Raw genomic sequence first — 15998 nt, 5'->3', positions numbered from 1 at the left:
GGCGAGAGTGCATGGGTCGCAACATGTATGACACGGGCGATGTATGACAGAAGGGCGGCGAGTAAATTACAATCTGGAGCAATATGAGAGCTGTGGCGAAATCCAGTAGCGGTATCGCAATTTGTATGACTGGTCGACGCGGGTGAGGCGGGCGGAGTACAGAAATTGTTGCCGAGATATGTACAACAGGGGCGAGAATGCATGGGTCGCAACATGTATGACACGGGCGTTCAGATCCAGTCATTCATTGTTGAGTATATATGACAGAATCAAGGACGCAACGTACGCTACCCTGCGGTCGTGTGGTAATCAACTGCCGGCAACTATATGACACAAGCTGTAGGGTGTCGTGTAAGCGCGGGTACGCAGGTTGTCAATGATTGTATGACAAGAGCAGAGTCAGTCATAGCTGGAAAGGCGCTAGGCATGTCAATGTACTTGTCGTCGTTTATGCACCGTGCGTTGCAGGCAAGTACCGGAGATTGTATGACAAAGGTGGTCACCAGCAGTGACACACGGAGGATTGAATCGGAGCCAGTAGCGCGTGTGACGCTCATTGCAGCAGATGCGGAAAACACCGGCGATGACTAAGCACGATCACTGCGCATTGCTGTCGCCTCATCTCCTAGCGATTGGCAACCCTCTGAACCCCCGGCACCGGAAAACATTAAACGCTACTGTAGCACCAGACGACCTCCGCAAGCGCGGAATTCTCGCACCTCGTGGCTAGTCGTAAGTCACATCCCAGCATGGTCTCGCTGTTGTTCTCCCGGAAGGTCATGACTGACAGACTTACAGAACCCGCCATTATGACGGATGACCAGGGACTTCGCCACGCCGTAGCCAATGTTAACAGCTCTGACCAAGGTAAGAGCGCCATATCAGAGTCCCAGGGATCCCCTACTGGTACCTTACCAGTGAATCAACGCAACTCTTCTCTCATAGCATTCAATATGGCCCGGTTTCCTCAGGAGATCTTGGAGTTCATAGTCAATCAGGTGTCAGACATCAACACTCTCAAAACTACGTCACTCCTCTGTAGATCACTCACGCATTGCAATCAACGCCGCCTTTTTGACACTGTTTATATCGACTACGAAGAGCCCGCCCGAGCCGAAGGAGTTCGCAACCTGCTCTCGAGCTCAAAGCGCATCTCTAGCTACGTTCGTACTCTAGTCTTGAGAGCACGCTGGAGTGACTCTGGAGAAACCACTCAGTTCACGATACCCCTCACAGCCTGCACCCTGTTGCGCAGACTTGGCCTCAGGTGGCTTCAGGGCTCCCAGCTTGAAGTACTCTGTTCCTCATTCCTTCCCCCGGGCATCGAGGCGCTCTATCTGGAGCACTGCACGTTCGGTTCCCATGCTTCTCTGGCCGCCTTTCTGAACAGGTGTCAGGATCGGCGTGCTATTGCCATAGATCGCTGCACGTTTGGACAGGACGTTGATATAGGAGAGATCGAGGTTATTCCTGTCGAAATTCAATCGCTGGTCTGCATCCACGGCGGCATCTCCCAAGTCAACGCCTCTTTATACAGTGCATTTCGTACGGATTGTCTCAGCAATCTTGATCTACAGATAACGTTTGCACCCGACCTTGAATTTCTGGAGAAGGTTATGAAGGACTCGGATCGGGTGCTTACCAGTTTGCGAATTGACCTCTACAATCCCGACGAGCGATTGCTACGTGAGCTCCGCATCTATAAGTCGTCTGCATCGATTCTAAGGGTATCATCATGTTACAGAGGGTCTTGACAACTGCCTTTCTAGGGCCAAGATGTTGGCGTTGCGTCGGATGACACTCGTCGGGTTCTGTCAGGAATTCTTTGGCCGCCACCAGCCAGCGAATTGGCCAGATGGATTCTTCGATTTCTCCGTGCTCAGTGCCCCTCACGTTGAGCACATCGAAATCGATTGCTCAGCACGTCCCTCACCATATTCTCGTGGTCTCAATCCTCTCCTCTGCAGTGCTCTCGATGGCCCATTCTCCTCCATCGCGAAATTTCCGTCCCTGACAGAGGTCACTTTGCTTGAAATCCCAAACGAGTTCCATAAAGCGACGGCTATGATGTTTCCGAGGGCTGAGGCGAGGGGTTTGCTTGTGGCGAAGAGTGGATGCGGTAAAAGTGCTCAAAGAAATCGTTATACTGATGCACTAGTATGGTGAATTACGAACATGCGTTGTGTAGAACTTAAGAAACCGTTATACTGATGCACTAGTATGGTGAATTACGAACATGCGTTGTGTCGAACTGCAATGCCTATATATCTGCCTTAGAGATTACCTAAGAATATTTCGGAGATGGCCGCCTGCGAGATTCGTCCTCAGCTCACATCTCGTAGTCTCTACCCATCTCCCAGACCTTAAGATCGCGCCACGACCTGCTCTCTTTGACTCCAAGATCCGTGTCCATGGCCCGCGTTCCTCAGGAAATTCTCGATTTTATCATCGATGGGGTAGACGGTCGCGATTTCGCCACGCTGAAGGCAACCTCTCTGGTCTCCAGCTTGATGTTGCGCGCCAGCCAACGTCGGCTTTTTCGATCGGCCATAATCAAGAATTCCAACAGCCCGAAAGCACAGATGCTATGTTCTACTCCACACATTGCAGCGCTGATCCGAACGTTGGGCTTAAATATGCGCGGTCATCGCATAGACTCGTACAAGGATCTCCTAGCAGTTTGCACAGGCTTGCACAAACTCGTTCTCCGGCGTTACCGGCCAAGCTTGAAGAAGCGAGAACCCCCATTCACGCTCCCCCAGTCCATCCGGGAACTCCACATTTGCGACTCGGACTTCCGCTCATCCGATCCTTTCATCGCTCTCCTCCGCGCCACTCCTGGACTCGCTGAGCTGTACTTGGACAGCTGCTCCGCAGAACTCAAGTCGGATAGTACCAGTTCCAGCGCATGTAGTCCGATAACGGAACGTCTGTGCCCCGCCTTGCGAGTGCTCGGTGTTTCTCTCGCGTTCGGCTGTGTTTCATCCATGCTCAAGCCAATCCGTCTCGATAATCTCCGCAAACTTCGTATAGTTGTCGGGGGGAATGACAGTGTAGAGATCTTACGCAAGGTTCTTGCAGATGCGGACCTCACCTTGACTACCTTGCGATTGACCCCTGCTACTCATGGCGATGAAATTATCGGTGAGTCTGATTTTAATATTTGTAACGAACAGCTAGAAGAATTAACTCAATCGCGTTTGACTCGCAGAATCCCAACGCAAGTGTCTGTCCGAGGCTCAAAAATCGGCGCTTCGTGAGGTTCATCTAGCGGTCGCAGATGTCCCCGGCTTGTCGGTCGCATTCTCTGCACAGTTTTTCGCTGCTTTGAGCGCACCTGGAGTTGAAGTTATCCGCCTCGATTATGGGATGCGTCGACACCGATTCTTCGACCTCGACGAGGTTGCCGCCTGGGTGCCAGTCGATGATACGCTCGCTGCCTTTCCGAATCTCAAGGAGCTCGCGGTCGTGGACGACGAACGTTTTGAAGCACGTGAATTTGCCAATATATCGCAGTATTTACCGCGATGTGCGGCAAGGGGGATTCTCCTTCCCGAAGTCGAGTACGCCAAATACAGTTGGAACCGCTCAGACTTCGATATCGGCGCATTCTGATCAAGCTACTTATGCCTTCCGCGGGACGTGTCTGCCACAGCCGTTGCATCCCGGTGCCGAGCGGAGAAGTTGAAGGGATTGGAAGGCGCAGGATTTGAGTTTGCTCCGCGGAAGGAATCGACGTGATGCACGGAGGAAGCAGATGGGGTACGCTCGGCCATATGTACAAGGGTTCGATGGCCCCGTTATACGCTTATGCAATTGCGGGGCGTTCGCGGCAAAGAGAGTGGGATTGACATACGCTGTATAATGTTAATATATATAACGAAGTGGTAAGAGCAATGGCTACATCGCGGAGAAGAAGTGGCGCACCAATACAGTCATGAAAATGGGAGAGTTCGTCTTGACGTGTTGGGCGACCACATCCGATGCTCTCTATTGGATCATCAACGTACAGTGAAATCCTTTCTTGCACGTATTGGGGGCCCCATTTTTGGGGTCTTCCGTGTAGCATGTGGCGCACGTACAACATGCGCTTGATCTTCTACATTGTCGGGATAGCTGCCGTGAATACGCTTTCGACGAGAGACAATGCATGCCACGCAGCTGTGATAGACCACGTGTGTCCGCAGCGGGAGGGGAAGGACGAGCAGGATACCCGCACTCCGATCAGCAACCTCATCCAGCACATCCAAGACGACGAAGTTCGGTCTCGTGAGACCTCTGATACGTCGGTAATAATATTACTTGTATGTGAAGGGTGAAGCATGTTGTCGTATCGCAATCCCGTTCGTCTCCAATATTTGCGGCCTTCGCAAATTACAGCGCACTAACGCAGTCCTGGTTCAACTGGTTACAGGAAACAGTCCGTCCACCAATGTTTGCACGCGACGCGGCGATTGAAAGCAAGCGGTGGCGGACGCTGGCAGGGATGGTCGTACACAGAGCCTCCGTGCGACAGCCCGAGGCCCCGAGCCGTAGGACTCAAGGAGGCCGTACAGTAGGCTGCATCCTTGCCACGTGGCAAACCAACGAAGTCGGACTCGTCCATGAGCTTTGACGCGGTCATACAGAATACGTATCTTGTGTGATGATAACTCGAGAGTTTCAAGCCGGGCGTTACGCGCGAGCAGCGCTAGTGAATGCCCTGGCAGAAAAAGTTGAGATGTTGAATTTGATTACGTCATGCTCGACCGTCAACTTGTCCACCTTTCTGATTGCCAAATTCGTCTCCCCTTGCGGCCTGAAAGCATGACCTGTCTCCCCCTGGACATCATAAATCTCATCATCGATGAGATAGACGATGCCATCACACTCCAGGCTACCTCCGTCGTCTGCAAGTCGCTGGTGGACGTCAGCCAGCGGCGGCTCTTCCGCTCGGTCACAATCAGCAGAGCTGCTGGCGTTGGAGATATGCTCAAGTCCAACAAACGAATCGCGGAGCTCGTTCAAACGCTGCGCCTGTTTCCGAGGCCAGACCACATGGACATCCTAGCAGTTTGTACGGGCTTGCGGGCACTCACCCTCGAATATATCAATTCAGAAACGATCAACCCGTTTACGCCTACGCTGCCTTCTCATATCCAGAGTCTTCGCCTCGGGCGTTGCAGGTTTGGCTCGTATGGCCTCTTTTCTACCTTCATCCGTGCAAACTCCCACCTTCGTCGACTTGTAATGGACGATTGCGATGTTTTCCAAGGCGGGGGCTCAGAAGAACCGTTGAAATCTCAGCTCGCGCTACAAATACTGGTGGTCTCTCGTACTAGGAACCACTTGGCCTCGACCTCCCTCTTTGCGCCGTTCCACCTCGACAGGGTCTCCGAGTTGAGCATTACTCTGAGCTCTACCAACGATGTCGCGCTGCTGCACCAGGTCCTCTGCGAAGCAGGCCTAAGACTGATTACTATGCGAATCACTATTTCCAGACATGAGGATTCGTTTATTGGTGAGCGCTGTCCAGATAGTGATAGGAAGCCTAACTCACGCTGCGGCTCAGATGGAGTGTGCGAGTGCTTGTCCACGGCCTCGAAGTCGAGCCTACGCGACGTGACCTTGATCATATCTGATTCCCGTCACTGGAATCTGTCGATCGCGCTGCCCACTGTAATCGTGAACGCGCTCAGCACGCCTGGGATCGAGCGTATCGCGCTCAACATCTGGCCCGCGTTCAGCTTCTTCCTCCTCGACTCGACGGAACTTGAGGACTGGGAGGCGCTCGATAGCGCACTCGCTTCTACGGACCGTTTTCCGAGTCTGAAGGAGGTTTCCGTCTTCCGGGTGACTTGTGAGAAGGCAATGGTTCATCCTCACCTATCCCGGTATCTTCCGCGATGCGCGACCCAGGGCATTCTCCTCTCCAAGTCCCAATACGTCAAGCTTGACATGAATGGTGATTGGTAGAGGGTTTTGGCATCCCGTTTCTGCGAAGATGGGGTACGACTACCGTGGAGATAGCCAATGCGATGCACATAGATGACACGTCGAGATATCCTGCGTCAGCTTGTGGTTATTGCTACGGAGGGCTCCGTCCAGATGCTTGCGCTGTACCCTAGGATGGGTAGGTTATCTCGATGATTATCGTATAAATTTTGCTTGTGTAGCCATGCCGATGGACGGCATGACTAGCAAATGGCTGAGTTACTTGCAAACCCGCTCTTTAACTCCTCGCCGTCACACTGGAAATAGTGGACAGTTCTCTAGTCGCTTTCTCCGTACGTATCCGACTGCAGTGTGCGACATAGGGTAGTGCATAGGTTCCAATCGACTTCCTACAATACTCGTGGTCGCCATGTCTGAATGTCTCTATCACTTATCCGGTCTTGCGAGTGGTATACACTCAGACGGATCTGTTTCAAGACACGTCGATCAGCGACAGGGGGGTGAACATAGGGGGTGAACATAGGGGGCGAACATAGGGGAGAATACCACGCCGTCGGTGGATGACAAACAGACGCAAATAGCGCCCTCGGCATTGGCAACGATGAGCCCAGACTCCCCGGAGGGTTGCTACAATACGATCGCATTTTGTGCTCGACCTTGTGTCTTCACTGGACAGTCCATCAGTTATTGTACACCGCCTGCTCGTCAATTGCATACGATATCCTTCACGCCCAGCCGCGCTCTATCTCCAATACCGACGGCCTTCTCGGCACTTTCATTCTTAGCCCCGCTCTCATACACGTTCATCACTTTATTACGCATCTGCCCCGACGGGATCGCTACGGTGACGACGACCCACCGACAAGTCGCTACACCGCCGGAAGCACTGGAGCGAGGATCGCAACGATGAAGAGCCTCCTCCGTGGTCGGTCGAGCAACACCAACGTCGACGCCAAGTCGTCGCGCGACTCGTCCGCGACGCCCAACAGGAGCATGGAGGCCGTCCCGCCACTGTACGCCCGATTCACCTCTTCCGCCTCTGCGGAGCGCCTTCCCCAGTCGGGATCCAAGGGAGTGTCGGGACCGATGGCGCTCGCGCCGAAGGCATCGAACGCGTACCCACAAGCACGAGCAAGTGCAGAGCAATACAGGGATCTGGGGTCACGGAGCGCAAGCCACGGTGCGCTGCTGCAGCAGGCTCAGCAGTCGCCGTCGTCGTCGTCGCCGCCGTACGCTCGCGCGAGCGGCGAGCAACCTAGGGACCTCGGCTCGCGCAGCGTCAGCCATGGCGCCCTCCAAGGACAGGCGCCCCAAACTGCGAACGTGAACCCGCCGGTGCGGAAGAGTTCGCGAATGCATGGACACGCGCCCAAGCTTTCCATCGACAAGCCCCTCCCCGTTCCCGTTCCCGACCCTACCTCCTCTCCTCCTAAACCTATCGTATCCTTTGCGCCATCTTCCACCCGAATTCCTGAAGAGCCGTCACCACAAAGCCCTCGCTCGCCGCGGATGATGCCCTCCGCGTCCGCACCGGCTCGGACGCCCACGACACCGACCCGCGATCGGACCCACTCCCCTTCCAATGCCCAATACCAATCCCACTCCCCGCAACACTCCGATCCGACGCGTCCATCTTACAAACGCACCTCCTCTTCCGCACCCGCCCCGTTCACGCTCACCCTTCCGCAATTCCAAATACGCACCGCGCCTCAACCTCAGCATCCATCCCAGCATCAACATCAACATCAGCACCAACACCAATCGTACGTCCAACCACAGGCGCAACCACCACAATCCTCTTCGAAGTTCACCATCACCGAACCCGCGTCTTCTAATCCGCACGGACGCAACGCTGCCTCCTACGGACTGGACGACCTCCCGCCGGCGTCCCATCTCCCGCGCTCGAACTCGAACGCCAATTCGCGGTCGGCTCATAGCGCGCCGCAGGCCATCCAGTTGCAGAGCAAGTCACTGTCACCTACGAAGCAAAAGCAGCTACAGGCGCAGGCACAGATGTACGAGTGGAATCCTGCGCAATCTCCTCCACCCCCGGCTTCTATGGTACGTTCTCGTGTGTTCGTCGTGAATATCCTCGTATTGACGATGCAATAGTCTTATCCTCACCAACAACCTCACCAACAACAGCAACCTCGTTCTGACGAACGTTATGCATCAACACCTACGTCTGCATCCGTCCACTCTCCTATTACCGCACTGTCACCGGCAAGCATTCCCTCCCCCGCTTCGCCCCCCAATCCTGCGTTCACCCCGATTAGCCCCGCTCCGCCGCCGAAACCGAACCGGAACGAATCTTCCAATAACCGTCTCGGCCCTTCCTCGCCTCCCACCCACGGTTACCGAAACCTTCCACCTACTCAATCGCCTTCGATGAACGTGGGGTCCCCGTCATCTCCGGCTTCGGCTTCTAGATCGCCTCCCATGCCACCTCCAGCTTCTCTTCCCCCGCCTGCTTCCGCACCGCGGTCGCTACCTGTCCCTCCGCCTTCACAGCAACAGCCTCCGCCTACCGACGTCGCGCCAGCGAGGCACCACCCACTACCTCAACCGCCCGCACCATCCCACTCGCGATCGCCCCCACCACCGACAGACGACTCCCGTCTGTCGAGCGCGCCGTCCAAGACGAAACTGCGCAAGCCGGACGCGACGTCCGCTCCGCCCCCTTCCATCGTCGACGAGTGGGAGCGCGAGGCGGCTCTCTACGTCTCCCGCGCGAGCATGGTCATCGGCCAAAGCCCGGTGGTGCACACGCACGAGCTCGCGCCGATGGCAGAGTCGCGCATGAGCGTTGGCGATCCGAGACAGAGGGCCTACGATCGGATGGCGGTGACGGGGCACGCGCCTCCGCCCGCGGCGCCGCGTCCTCCAGACAAGTCCGCGCGGGAGAGGGACACGGAGAGGGAAAGGGCGAGGCCGGAAAAACCCAAGCGAGGCGACTCGTCCAACAAGCTCCGCAAGCGCGAGTCCGTGGCGGTTCCTAAGGACGGCGGCGCCCCGTCGTCCTCGGACAACGACGCGCGGCGGGACCCTCACCACGCCCACCACGACCCGCGCCAACCTCATCGCCTGCACCGAACGCACACGAACAGCCTCACGCAGCAGCGCACGAGCGCGTACGCTGCCCCCGAGTCTGAGGCGCCCGCGCCCGCGCCCGCGGCTCCGTCCCCGCCTCCGAAGGCGAAGAAGCTGCACCGGAAAAGCACGCGAGACGTGGATACGCGCGAGCCCACGCTCCCCGTGATGACCCCGCCGGACGTGTCTGAGCGCCATTCGCTGGTGCCGTCGTACCCTCCCGCATCGACGGAGTGTCACTCGCTTGTGCCGTCCTACCCTCCCGCGTCGATGCCGTCCCCGCCGCTCCAAGGATACGGGCAAGCGCAGATACGATCCCCGACGACGACGTCGCCGCCAATGCGGCCCGTGCAGACGCAGATGGTTGACGACCGTGGCCGACGGCGGGCGAGTCCACCACCGGCACAGACGCCGTACCTGTGGGCCGATCCGCAAGCGCACCGACAAGCACAGCAGCAGCAGCAGCAGCAGCCTGCATACCACCGGCAGGACCCGTATCACCACCCGCAGTCGAATCAACCGAACGCTATGCCCGTGCGCGGCCGGCCGAGGATCTTCGCTACTGTTGACGAAGAACCGCCCGCCGCGCCTCAGCCGGAGAGAAGCGTCGAGAAGGAAGGCGGTGGAGGGGATGACTCGTTTGAGACCAACGACTCGTTCGCGACCGCTTTGTCGTCTACTACCAAGCCCTCGCTGAGGGACGACACGACGACGTACGGCGGGAGGGGGGGCGCGACGGTGAACAGCTCGCCGATGCTGCGGATGTCGGTCGTGTTTGGTGAGCGGGCGGGCGAGGAGGGTGGGCAACGGCAGCGGCAGCGCAATGGGGAAATGCCGCGGTTTGACCGGCAGGAAACGGTCACGCCACTGAATGCGGGCGCGCTCGGCCGCGAGGATGTCCCGTCGTGGTACGGAGAGCGGGCACCTGCGCCGGCGTCCGATACCACCGCTACCCACCTCTACCCTTCGCGGTACCGGTACCCAGACGAAGAACGCAACGTTCCCGAAGCGGCGTTCTCGTCTGGAGACGTTTCTTTGGCCGCTCAGGACGGATCGGGGTACTCAAGCCAGAGACGAAGCACAGCGTTCACGGACAGCGGGCCTGACCAGAAACAAGTTGATGTTGAGGGAGCAGTAGAGCGCGCCAAGGCGATGGTCGGCGAAAACGACGATGCGGCGGCGACGGCGGCGGCGGCGGCGGCGTACGAGAGGGAGGAGGAGGCGGAGGTGCGCTCGTCGGTACCCGAGGATATCATCGTGCGGGATCCAGGAGTCTACCCGCTCTTGGTGCACGTTTCGAGTCCGCCGCTTCTCGCTGCGCTGCTCGCTCATTTGAGCTTTGAGAGCTTTCAGGCTGTGCTCGCGACTTGTAGGGACGTCAGGGATACGTTGAGCGAGCGTAGGGAGCTGAGGGAGGAGGTGCTCGAGCGGTATCTGAACGGGGTTGGGTATGTGCGGTGGGGTGGGAGGGCGGACGACGAAGGAGGGGAAAGCGGGTGGGAGGGTGAGCAGGAGGATATGGTGCTGACGCTTGACGTAAGTGCTGTTTTGGATCGCTTGGACTCCTTGGTAACATGCGGCGCGCGTGCAGGACTTGAACGCGTATATGCGCGGCGTGTCGGTTCCGAATTACCTCTACGTGTCCCTCGCGGAGAACTGCCTGCAAGCGCCGAGGGAGAGCGCGGTCGTGCACCGCTTGATGCGCAAGAGCGCGCGGGCGTACACGCGGGTTGTGCTCAGGCTGAGGGCACAGGTCGAGGCGGCGGCGCGCGTGCGTGCCAAGCACGGATTCGTCCAGAGCCCCGTCGGCGAGCCGGGTGCAGGACCGCCGACGGCGTGGGCGCCGAATCAAGGGGCGCCGACGGCGCAGGCAAGAAGGCAATTTTCGCGCTCGTCGAGTCGCGCGCCGTCTCCTACGGATACGGAAGACTACGCGGTCTCGAGGACGGGCCACTCGCGCTCGCGCTCGCGCGTGTCGAACCGCGCGCCGCAGTCCGTCGCCGAGAAGCGGACGACGGGCGGCGCGTTCCGGTCGCCGCTGTTCAAGCCCGGGCGGGCGGCGCTGCTGCGCGTGTTCGTGCCGAGTCGGGAGGGGAGCTGGTTGAGCGACGAGAGCGTGGTGAGGTGCGAGGAGGAGTTGAGGAAGGCCGCGGCGGGCATGCGCGGGATGGGGCTGTTGAAGGTCGGGGACGTGGTGTGGGACGTTGCGGTGGGCGAGGAGGGGAACGTGGGGAGGTTGGTGTGGGACGGGGCGTATTTGATCGTGAGCTTTTCGACCCTCTCTCTCTCTCTCTTCCCGCTGCGTCGTGCGCTGACCGCGATCGGGCGATTAGGATCTGGATTACACGTACTCGCGCACGGGGGACGTGCCGAAGTACCTGCATTCGCTGGCGTTCCCGCCGTCGTACTTTCATCGCGTGATACGATCTGCGCCGGCGCCCACGCCCGCTCCGCCGCCTTCGTCCTCGCCTGGGACGCATACGGACAACTCGGCGGGGACGGCGAATCCGATCGTGCACGTCGATCTGCGACCGTGGGCGGACGAGATATGCGGCTCCGTGCGGCTGATGCAAGATCGTCTTCGGACGGAGGGTAGGAGGACGGTCGTGCGGTGGGTGCACCGTGCGCGGTTTCATATCAGAGGAGGAGGAGAGGGAGGGATTCCGATACCGGGCACGGATGCCGTTGTGGATCGAGGGTGGTACGGCGCGGTGGTGGTTGAGGCGGAGGGGACGAACGAGGGGTTGGCGGAGTTGAGGGCGCGGTGCGGGGTAGAGAGACATCCGCGGTATGGAGAGGCGGAGTGGGAGGAGAGAAAGGTGTTTAGGATATTGAGGGAGAGGAGGTCAGTCCATCTCTTGTTTTCTTTTCTATCTTTCATCCATGTCTATCATTCGCGGTCGTTTCTCGTTCGTCTGGTGCTTTACACCGTATCGTTATCCTCTTCTTGTTCAATCCTTGTGGCGGGCGTGCTTCGGGTTAGGGTTTGACGTCGTTGTGCTGACGGGCTTCGGGTATGATTTGATAGCCGGCCGGGCGAGATCTGGATCAGGACTGTGGGGGAGAAGGAACGGCTGATGTGATCGATCGCCTGAAGCATGCGGGGTTGGTGGGGGCTCTGTGATTGTTGGTGCTCCTCTCGAAGCTCGAGCTCGTCACCTGTTCTCTCTTCTGCTGCGGCCCAGGGATTGTTTTGCTGATGAAGGATGTTGTACGCAACGGACGTTTGGTATGTAGGCCGTCTCGCTTGTCGTCGATGTGCTACTTGTACATATTCCGCTAGAACTGTAACCCGGACGTTTCAGCAATTTTTTCTCCCCAACGTTTCGCTCTCGGGCGCGCTCGACGTCGTTCCAACCATTTTCGCTGTTCGGACCTGACGAGATCCGGATGACGGACGCACGAACATTGCTCGGATCCGCACCCGAATCATTCCACCCAGGCCCACCGGCCAACCGCACCGCGAAGAAATAATCAAATGGTTCTCGCGCCTCTGGCCGCACGCAAGTTTGCGACGTTGGAAGCTTCTTTTTTTCGACACCCGCCCTTTCCCAATCGAGCGCGTCGCCTGACATGAACATGGCGTCTCTCACACGACGGCGGATGAATCATGACATGGTTCGTGCTGAGCTTACAAAAACGCGAACACCAACCCGTCGTCGATCCGACGAGCGTTTTCCGTATCCCCCGTCCCCTCTCCGCCCCTCCCCTGGTCATTCGTCGTCGTCCCCCCTCGACTTTGCGCAGTCTAGCCTCATAACGTCGTTCCGAATTTGATTCCTCCACCGACCACGACGATGTCCTCGACCACAACGCCGCTGCGCCTACCGCGCCTCATCTCGTACTTCCTCTCGTTCGCGTTCGGCATCGCGGGCTTCGGTCTCGGCCTGCACGCGCTGATACAGTCGCGCAAGGACAAGAGTAATGCCACCCTCTCCTTTCCACGGCGCTCCGCACTGACCGCGGTCCCGCAGGCCGCCTCCACAAAGCCGTCGGCTCCACCATCGACCTGAACATCGACACGACCGACATCCTCGGCGCCGGCGGCGCGCTCACCGCCGCGACGGGCCTCACCGGCCTGCTCTCGCTCGTCTACCTCGTCCTCCTCCTCCTGCCCCACCCCCGCACCGCCGCGCTCCCGCTCGCGACGCGCACGCTGCCGATCCAAGCGCACTCGCTCCTCTTTTGCGTCGTCTTCCTCTTCGCGACGCTCGTGCCTACCGCGGACTTTGTCGCGAACAACCAGGCGAAGGTGTCGGCGACCGTCGGCGGCATCGCGCTCCCGGCGTCGGTCATCGCGCAGGCGCAGAAGCTGCTCGGCGCGACGGGCGTGTACCACAAGCTCGGATACCGTGAGTCTCCCGCTTCCGCGTCTTCCGTCTGATCCGGTTGTTTCGCGTTTGGCTTTTTGGTGTTCTGGTGTTCTGACGTTTTGGTGTTCTGACGTTTTGGTGTTCTGACGTTTTGTTGGGGCGGCGGTGGTTTTGTTTTGCCCCATTGAGGATACGCGCCCGCCTTTTTTGGGTTGTGCCTGACAGAGGCGCCTCGACGTTGATCTTGCTCAGCCCGATCGAGTCCCGGTTTGGCAGCCGCTTTTCTCGATTTTTGGTCTTTTTCTCTTCGTTCTTCCCTCTTCTCGCCCCTCCGCTTCGTTTCCTTTCTCGTAAACGATTTTTTTGTTGTTTTTGTTTTCGTGAAGGCCCACGCTGACGCGGAATGATTTTTTTTATTTTTATTACTTTCCAAATCCTGCAGTGCGCAACATCGCGATCGTGCCCTGGTTCGCGTTCCTTTTCGCGCTCACCTCGGCCATCCTCGCGTACCTCGCCCACTCGCGCGCGAAGAGGGCGGCGCCTGTTGCTGCTGCCGCGCCCATCCAGGAGAAGAACGCCGGAACGGTATAATGTTGGTTTCTCTGCGAATAGAGCCATGTGAGAACGGAAGGTTCGATCGTTATAATGAAGGTAATAACGTATAACATGTGGAGCACGTCATCGCAACGATAATGGAATGTAGCGGACGAACGGATGCGCGCGCATTATGGCTTAACCGAGCAAACTCCGGAATTGAGCTGCGCGTATTCAACAGGACGTATATGAGATGAATCGCGCGTTATGAGATGACCGTCCGTGTCGGGATCATGCTGATTGCAAGTACGGATTCAATCGAAGAATGGAGGACAGAGTTCTCTCAGGGTCGCGCTCTATAAAGTTTGTAGAGACGTGAGAGGCCAATGGAGTTAAGGTCCTAATGGGGATGATATGCTTCAAGGTTCAGTTTATACGGGAATCTATGACAACGTCCGCGCCTTCGAATACGCGCATAGTGGCTAGAAGCCTATTCGCCCCCATCTCGGATGGACACTGACGTGAGTATATACAATCCGCGAGCCTGAGATCGGATACTGGGAATTGTTGAGACATTTATACATGGTGAACTAAGAGCAGTCAGAAATCGAACGGGATCAGATTATACTCCACCCCCCGGGGTCATCGAGGCTGTTGCAGTAAGTACACGAAAGCAGCCATCATTCTACGGTCCTCCGCCGTTTCGCAGGGCGGAGAGCGGTCTGCCATTTACAGTGCGTATCAGCCTCCCATCTCGTCCAATCAGGATCATGCGGGGGAGAGCGCGCCCCTTCTTCCATGTACCGCGCGAGCTGCTCGTTCCATTTGGGTGAAGTCCTCGGAGGGGCGGGTGGTTTGCCTCTACCGCGGAGGAACTCTTCGCCCTCTTTGATTTGAACAGCCCATCCGTCGATGTCGATCCATACCCGAGGCGCAAGTTCAGGGAGAGGGTTGTAGTCGTCGTCATCGCTTTCTGCGGTTTCCGAGACGGTGGATAGAGAAGAATCATCTCTTTGATCCGAGCGCACCTCGACGCTCGAGGTCGCTGAAGTTTCAGTGTCGTGAGCACTGCAATGCATCCGTGAACAAATGCTGATTATATGTTTGTGCGAGAAGAACCTATAATCCAGACACGAGTCCGCCATTGTGGGGCTTGCGGCGGTCATCATGGAATCGTTAAGACTTTTTCCGGTGGGTCGAGGTCGATTGGCGGTACTTCCTTGGCCGTTCTTGTTGTTACCTTTTCCTTGAGACTTCTTGGAGTTTCTGGTCGATCTGCGCGGACCGTCCTCATGTCCTCCACCGCCGGGACCGCCGTCGCCGCCGCCGGGCCCGCCATCTGGGCCTGGACCCGCACCTGTGTTAACAGGTGGGGGGGTGCATTGATGCCACGCGCTCCATATTTTCTGGGCGACCTCTACCCGTAATCTGTGATCCTGGTCAAGGCGATTCTCCACGTCCTCTTTCTCCTCCGGGGTGAGCATTGACCATGCAGTGTTGAAGTGAGCGATCAGAGGGAAGGGGTGCAGAGGAAGATCGATGGGGATATCTTTGTAAGGCTCCCATATGTGGTCGTATTGCAGGCGGGTCATTTCACCCCTCCTTTCAGTCCGTCCGTTATGTCGAACGACGGGACGATTATCAGAGAGGATCTTCAACGGAATAAAACAATATTCGGGAGGTACGGGCTTATTTTCCCGCAGCTTCTACAGTATCCTCGCGATCAGCAGCGACTATGTCTACAGCAGGCGAAACAACTCACGGAACGCCATTCCAAGTACGAGGATCGCTTCTCCCTCTTTTTCGGATCCCTAAGCTCAGAATAGATGCGATCGAGTAGCCGCAGGCTTGGAAGTATGCTCCAACCGCCGTTGTTGAATTCCCAGTGCCAATTGAGGCAGACTTTGACATTCAATCAGCTGACTGATATAACAATGGCACAGCACATACGATATATCTGTGCCCAACGGGTATCCCGATTGTACTCTCCGAGGGTATACCGCCACGCGATTTCCAAGTCACGCAAAAGCTATCAATGATACGGATCAATTCACGCATACAGCACCGGTGTAATTCAAGTACCGAACCTGGGTACCTCCATGTTTCCGCGGCATGATGTGGCACAAT

General features: G+C 57.4%; 5 protein-coding genes across 5 annotated transcripts; 4 read left to right on the top strand and 1 right to left on the bottom strand.

Moving 5' to 3' along the window:
* Positions 1-2636: 2636 nt before the first annotated feature.
* Positions 2637-3615, top strand: PUNSTDRAFT_138438 (uncharacterized protein; the record flags this gene model as incomplete). Its single annotated transcript, XM_007388124.1, has 2 exons — positions 2637-3144; positions 3212-3615. 2 exons carry the CDS (start codon positions 2637-2639, stop codon positions 3613-3615), a joined length of 912 nt encoding a protein of 303 aa, XP_007388186.1.
* Positions 3616-4806: 1191 nt separating this feature from the next.
* Positions 4807-5955, top strand: PUNSTDRAFT_138437 (uncharacterized protein; the record flags this gene model as incomplete). Its single annotated transcript, XM_007388123.1, has 2 exons — positions 4807-5500; positions 5552-5955. The coding sequence occupies 2 exons, from the start codon at positions 4807-4809 to the stop codon at positions 5953-5955; spliced, it is 1098 nt and encodes a 365-aa protein (XP_007388185.1).
* Positions 5956-10723: 4768 nt separating this feature from the next.
* Positions 10724-12107, top strand: PUNSTDRAFT_76010 (uncharacterized protein; the record flags this gene model as incomplete). The annotated part of the gene is made up of 3 exons (XM_007388122.1): positions 10724-11287; positions 11358-11869; positions 12053-12107. The coding sequence occupies 3 exons, from the start codon at positions 10724-10726 to the stop codon at positions 12105-12107; spliced, it is 1131 nt and encodes a 376-aa protein (XP_007388184.1).
* A 391-nt stretch (positions 12108-12498) lies between these two features.
* Positions 12499-14058, top strand: PUNSTDRAFT_122775 (uncharacterized protein). Its single transcript, XM_007388121.1, has 3 exons — positions 12499-12945; positions 12999-13376; positions 13780-14058. The coding sequence occupies exons 1-3, from the start codon at positions 12822-12824 to the stop codon at positions 13926-13928; spliced, it is 651 nt and encodes a 216-aa protein (XP_007388183.1). The 5' UTR covers positions 12499-12821; the 3' UTR covers positions 13929-14058.
* Positions 14059-14551: 493 nt separating this feature from the next.
* On the bottom strand, positions 14552-15985 carry PUNSTDRAFT_138434 (uncharacterized protein; the record flags this gene model as incomplete). The annotated part of the gene is made up of 5 exons (XM_007388120.1): positions 14552-14939; positions 14991-15577; positions 15634-15773; positions 15822-15900; positions 15959-15985. The coding sequence occupies 5 exons, from the start codon at positions 15983-15985 to the stop codon at positions 14552-14554; spliced, it is 1221 nt and encodes a 406-aa protein (XP_007388182.1).
* Positions 15986-15998: the final 13 nt, after the last annotated feature.

Source organism: Punctularia strigosozonata (genome assembly GCF_000264995.1).
Source record: "Punctularia strigosozonata HHB-11173 SS5 unplaced genomic scaffold PUNSTscaffold_16, whole genome shotgun sequence".
Taxonomy (NCBI): Eukaryota; Fungi; Basidiomycota; class Agaricomycetes; order Corticiales; family Punctulariaceae; genus Punctularia; species Punctularia strigosozonata.
Note: the sequence above shows the minus strand (reverse complement) of the source record. Positions and strands in the feature narration are given on the sequence as shown.

Coding starts and splice junctions, on each gene's coding strand:
- PUNSTDRAFT_122775 (XM_007388121.1), top strand. CDS start 12,822: ATGTCCTCGACCACAACGCCGCTGCGCCTACCGCGCCTCATCTCGTAC. Junction 12,946..12,998: donor ACAGTCGCGCAAGGACAAGA/GTAATGCCACCC, acceptor GCGGTCCCGCAG/GCCGCCTCCACAAAGCCGTC. Junction 13,377..13,779: donor GTACCACAAGCTCGGATACC/GTGAGTCTCCCG, acceptor CAAATCCTGCAG/TGCGCAACATCGCGATCGTG.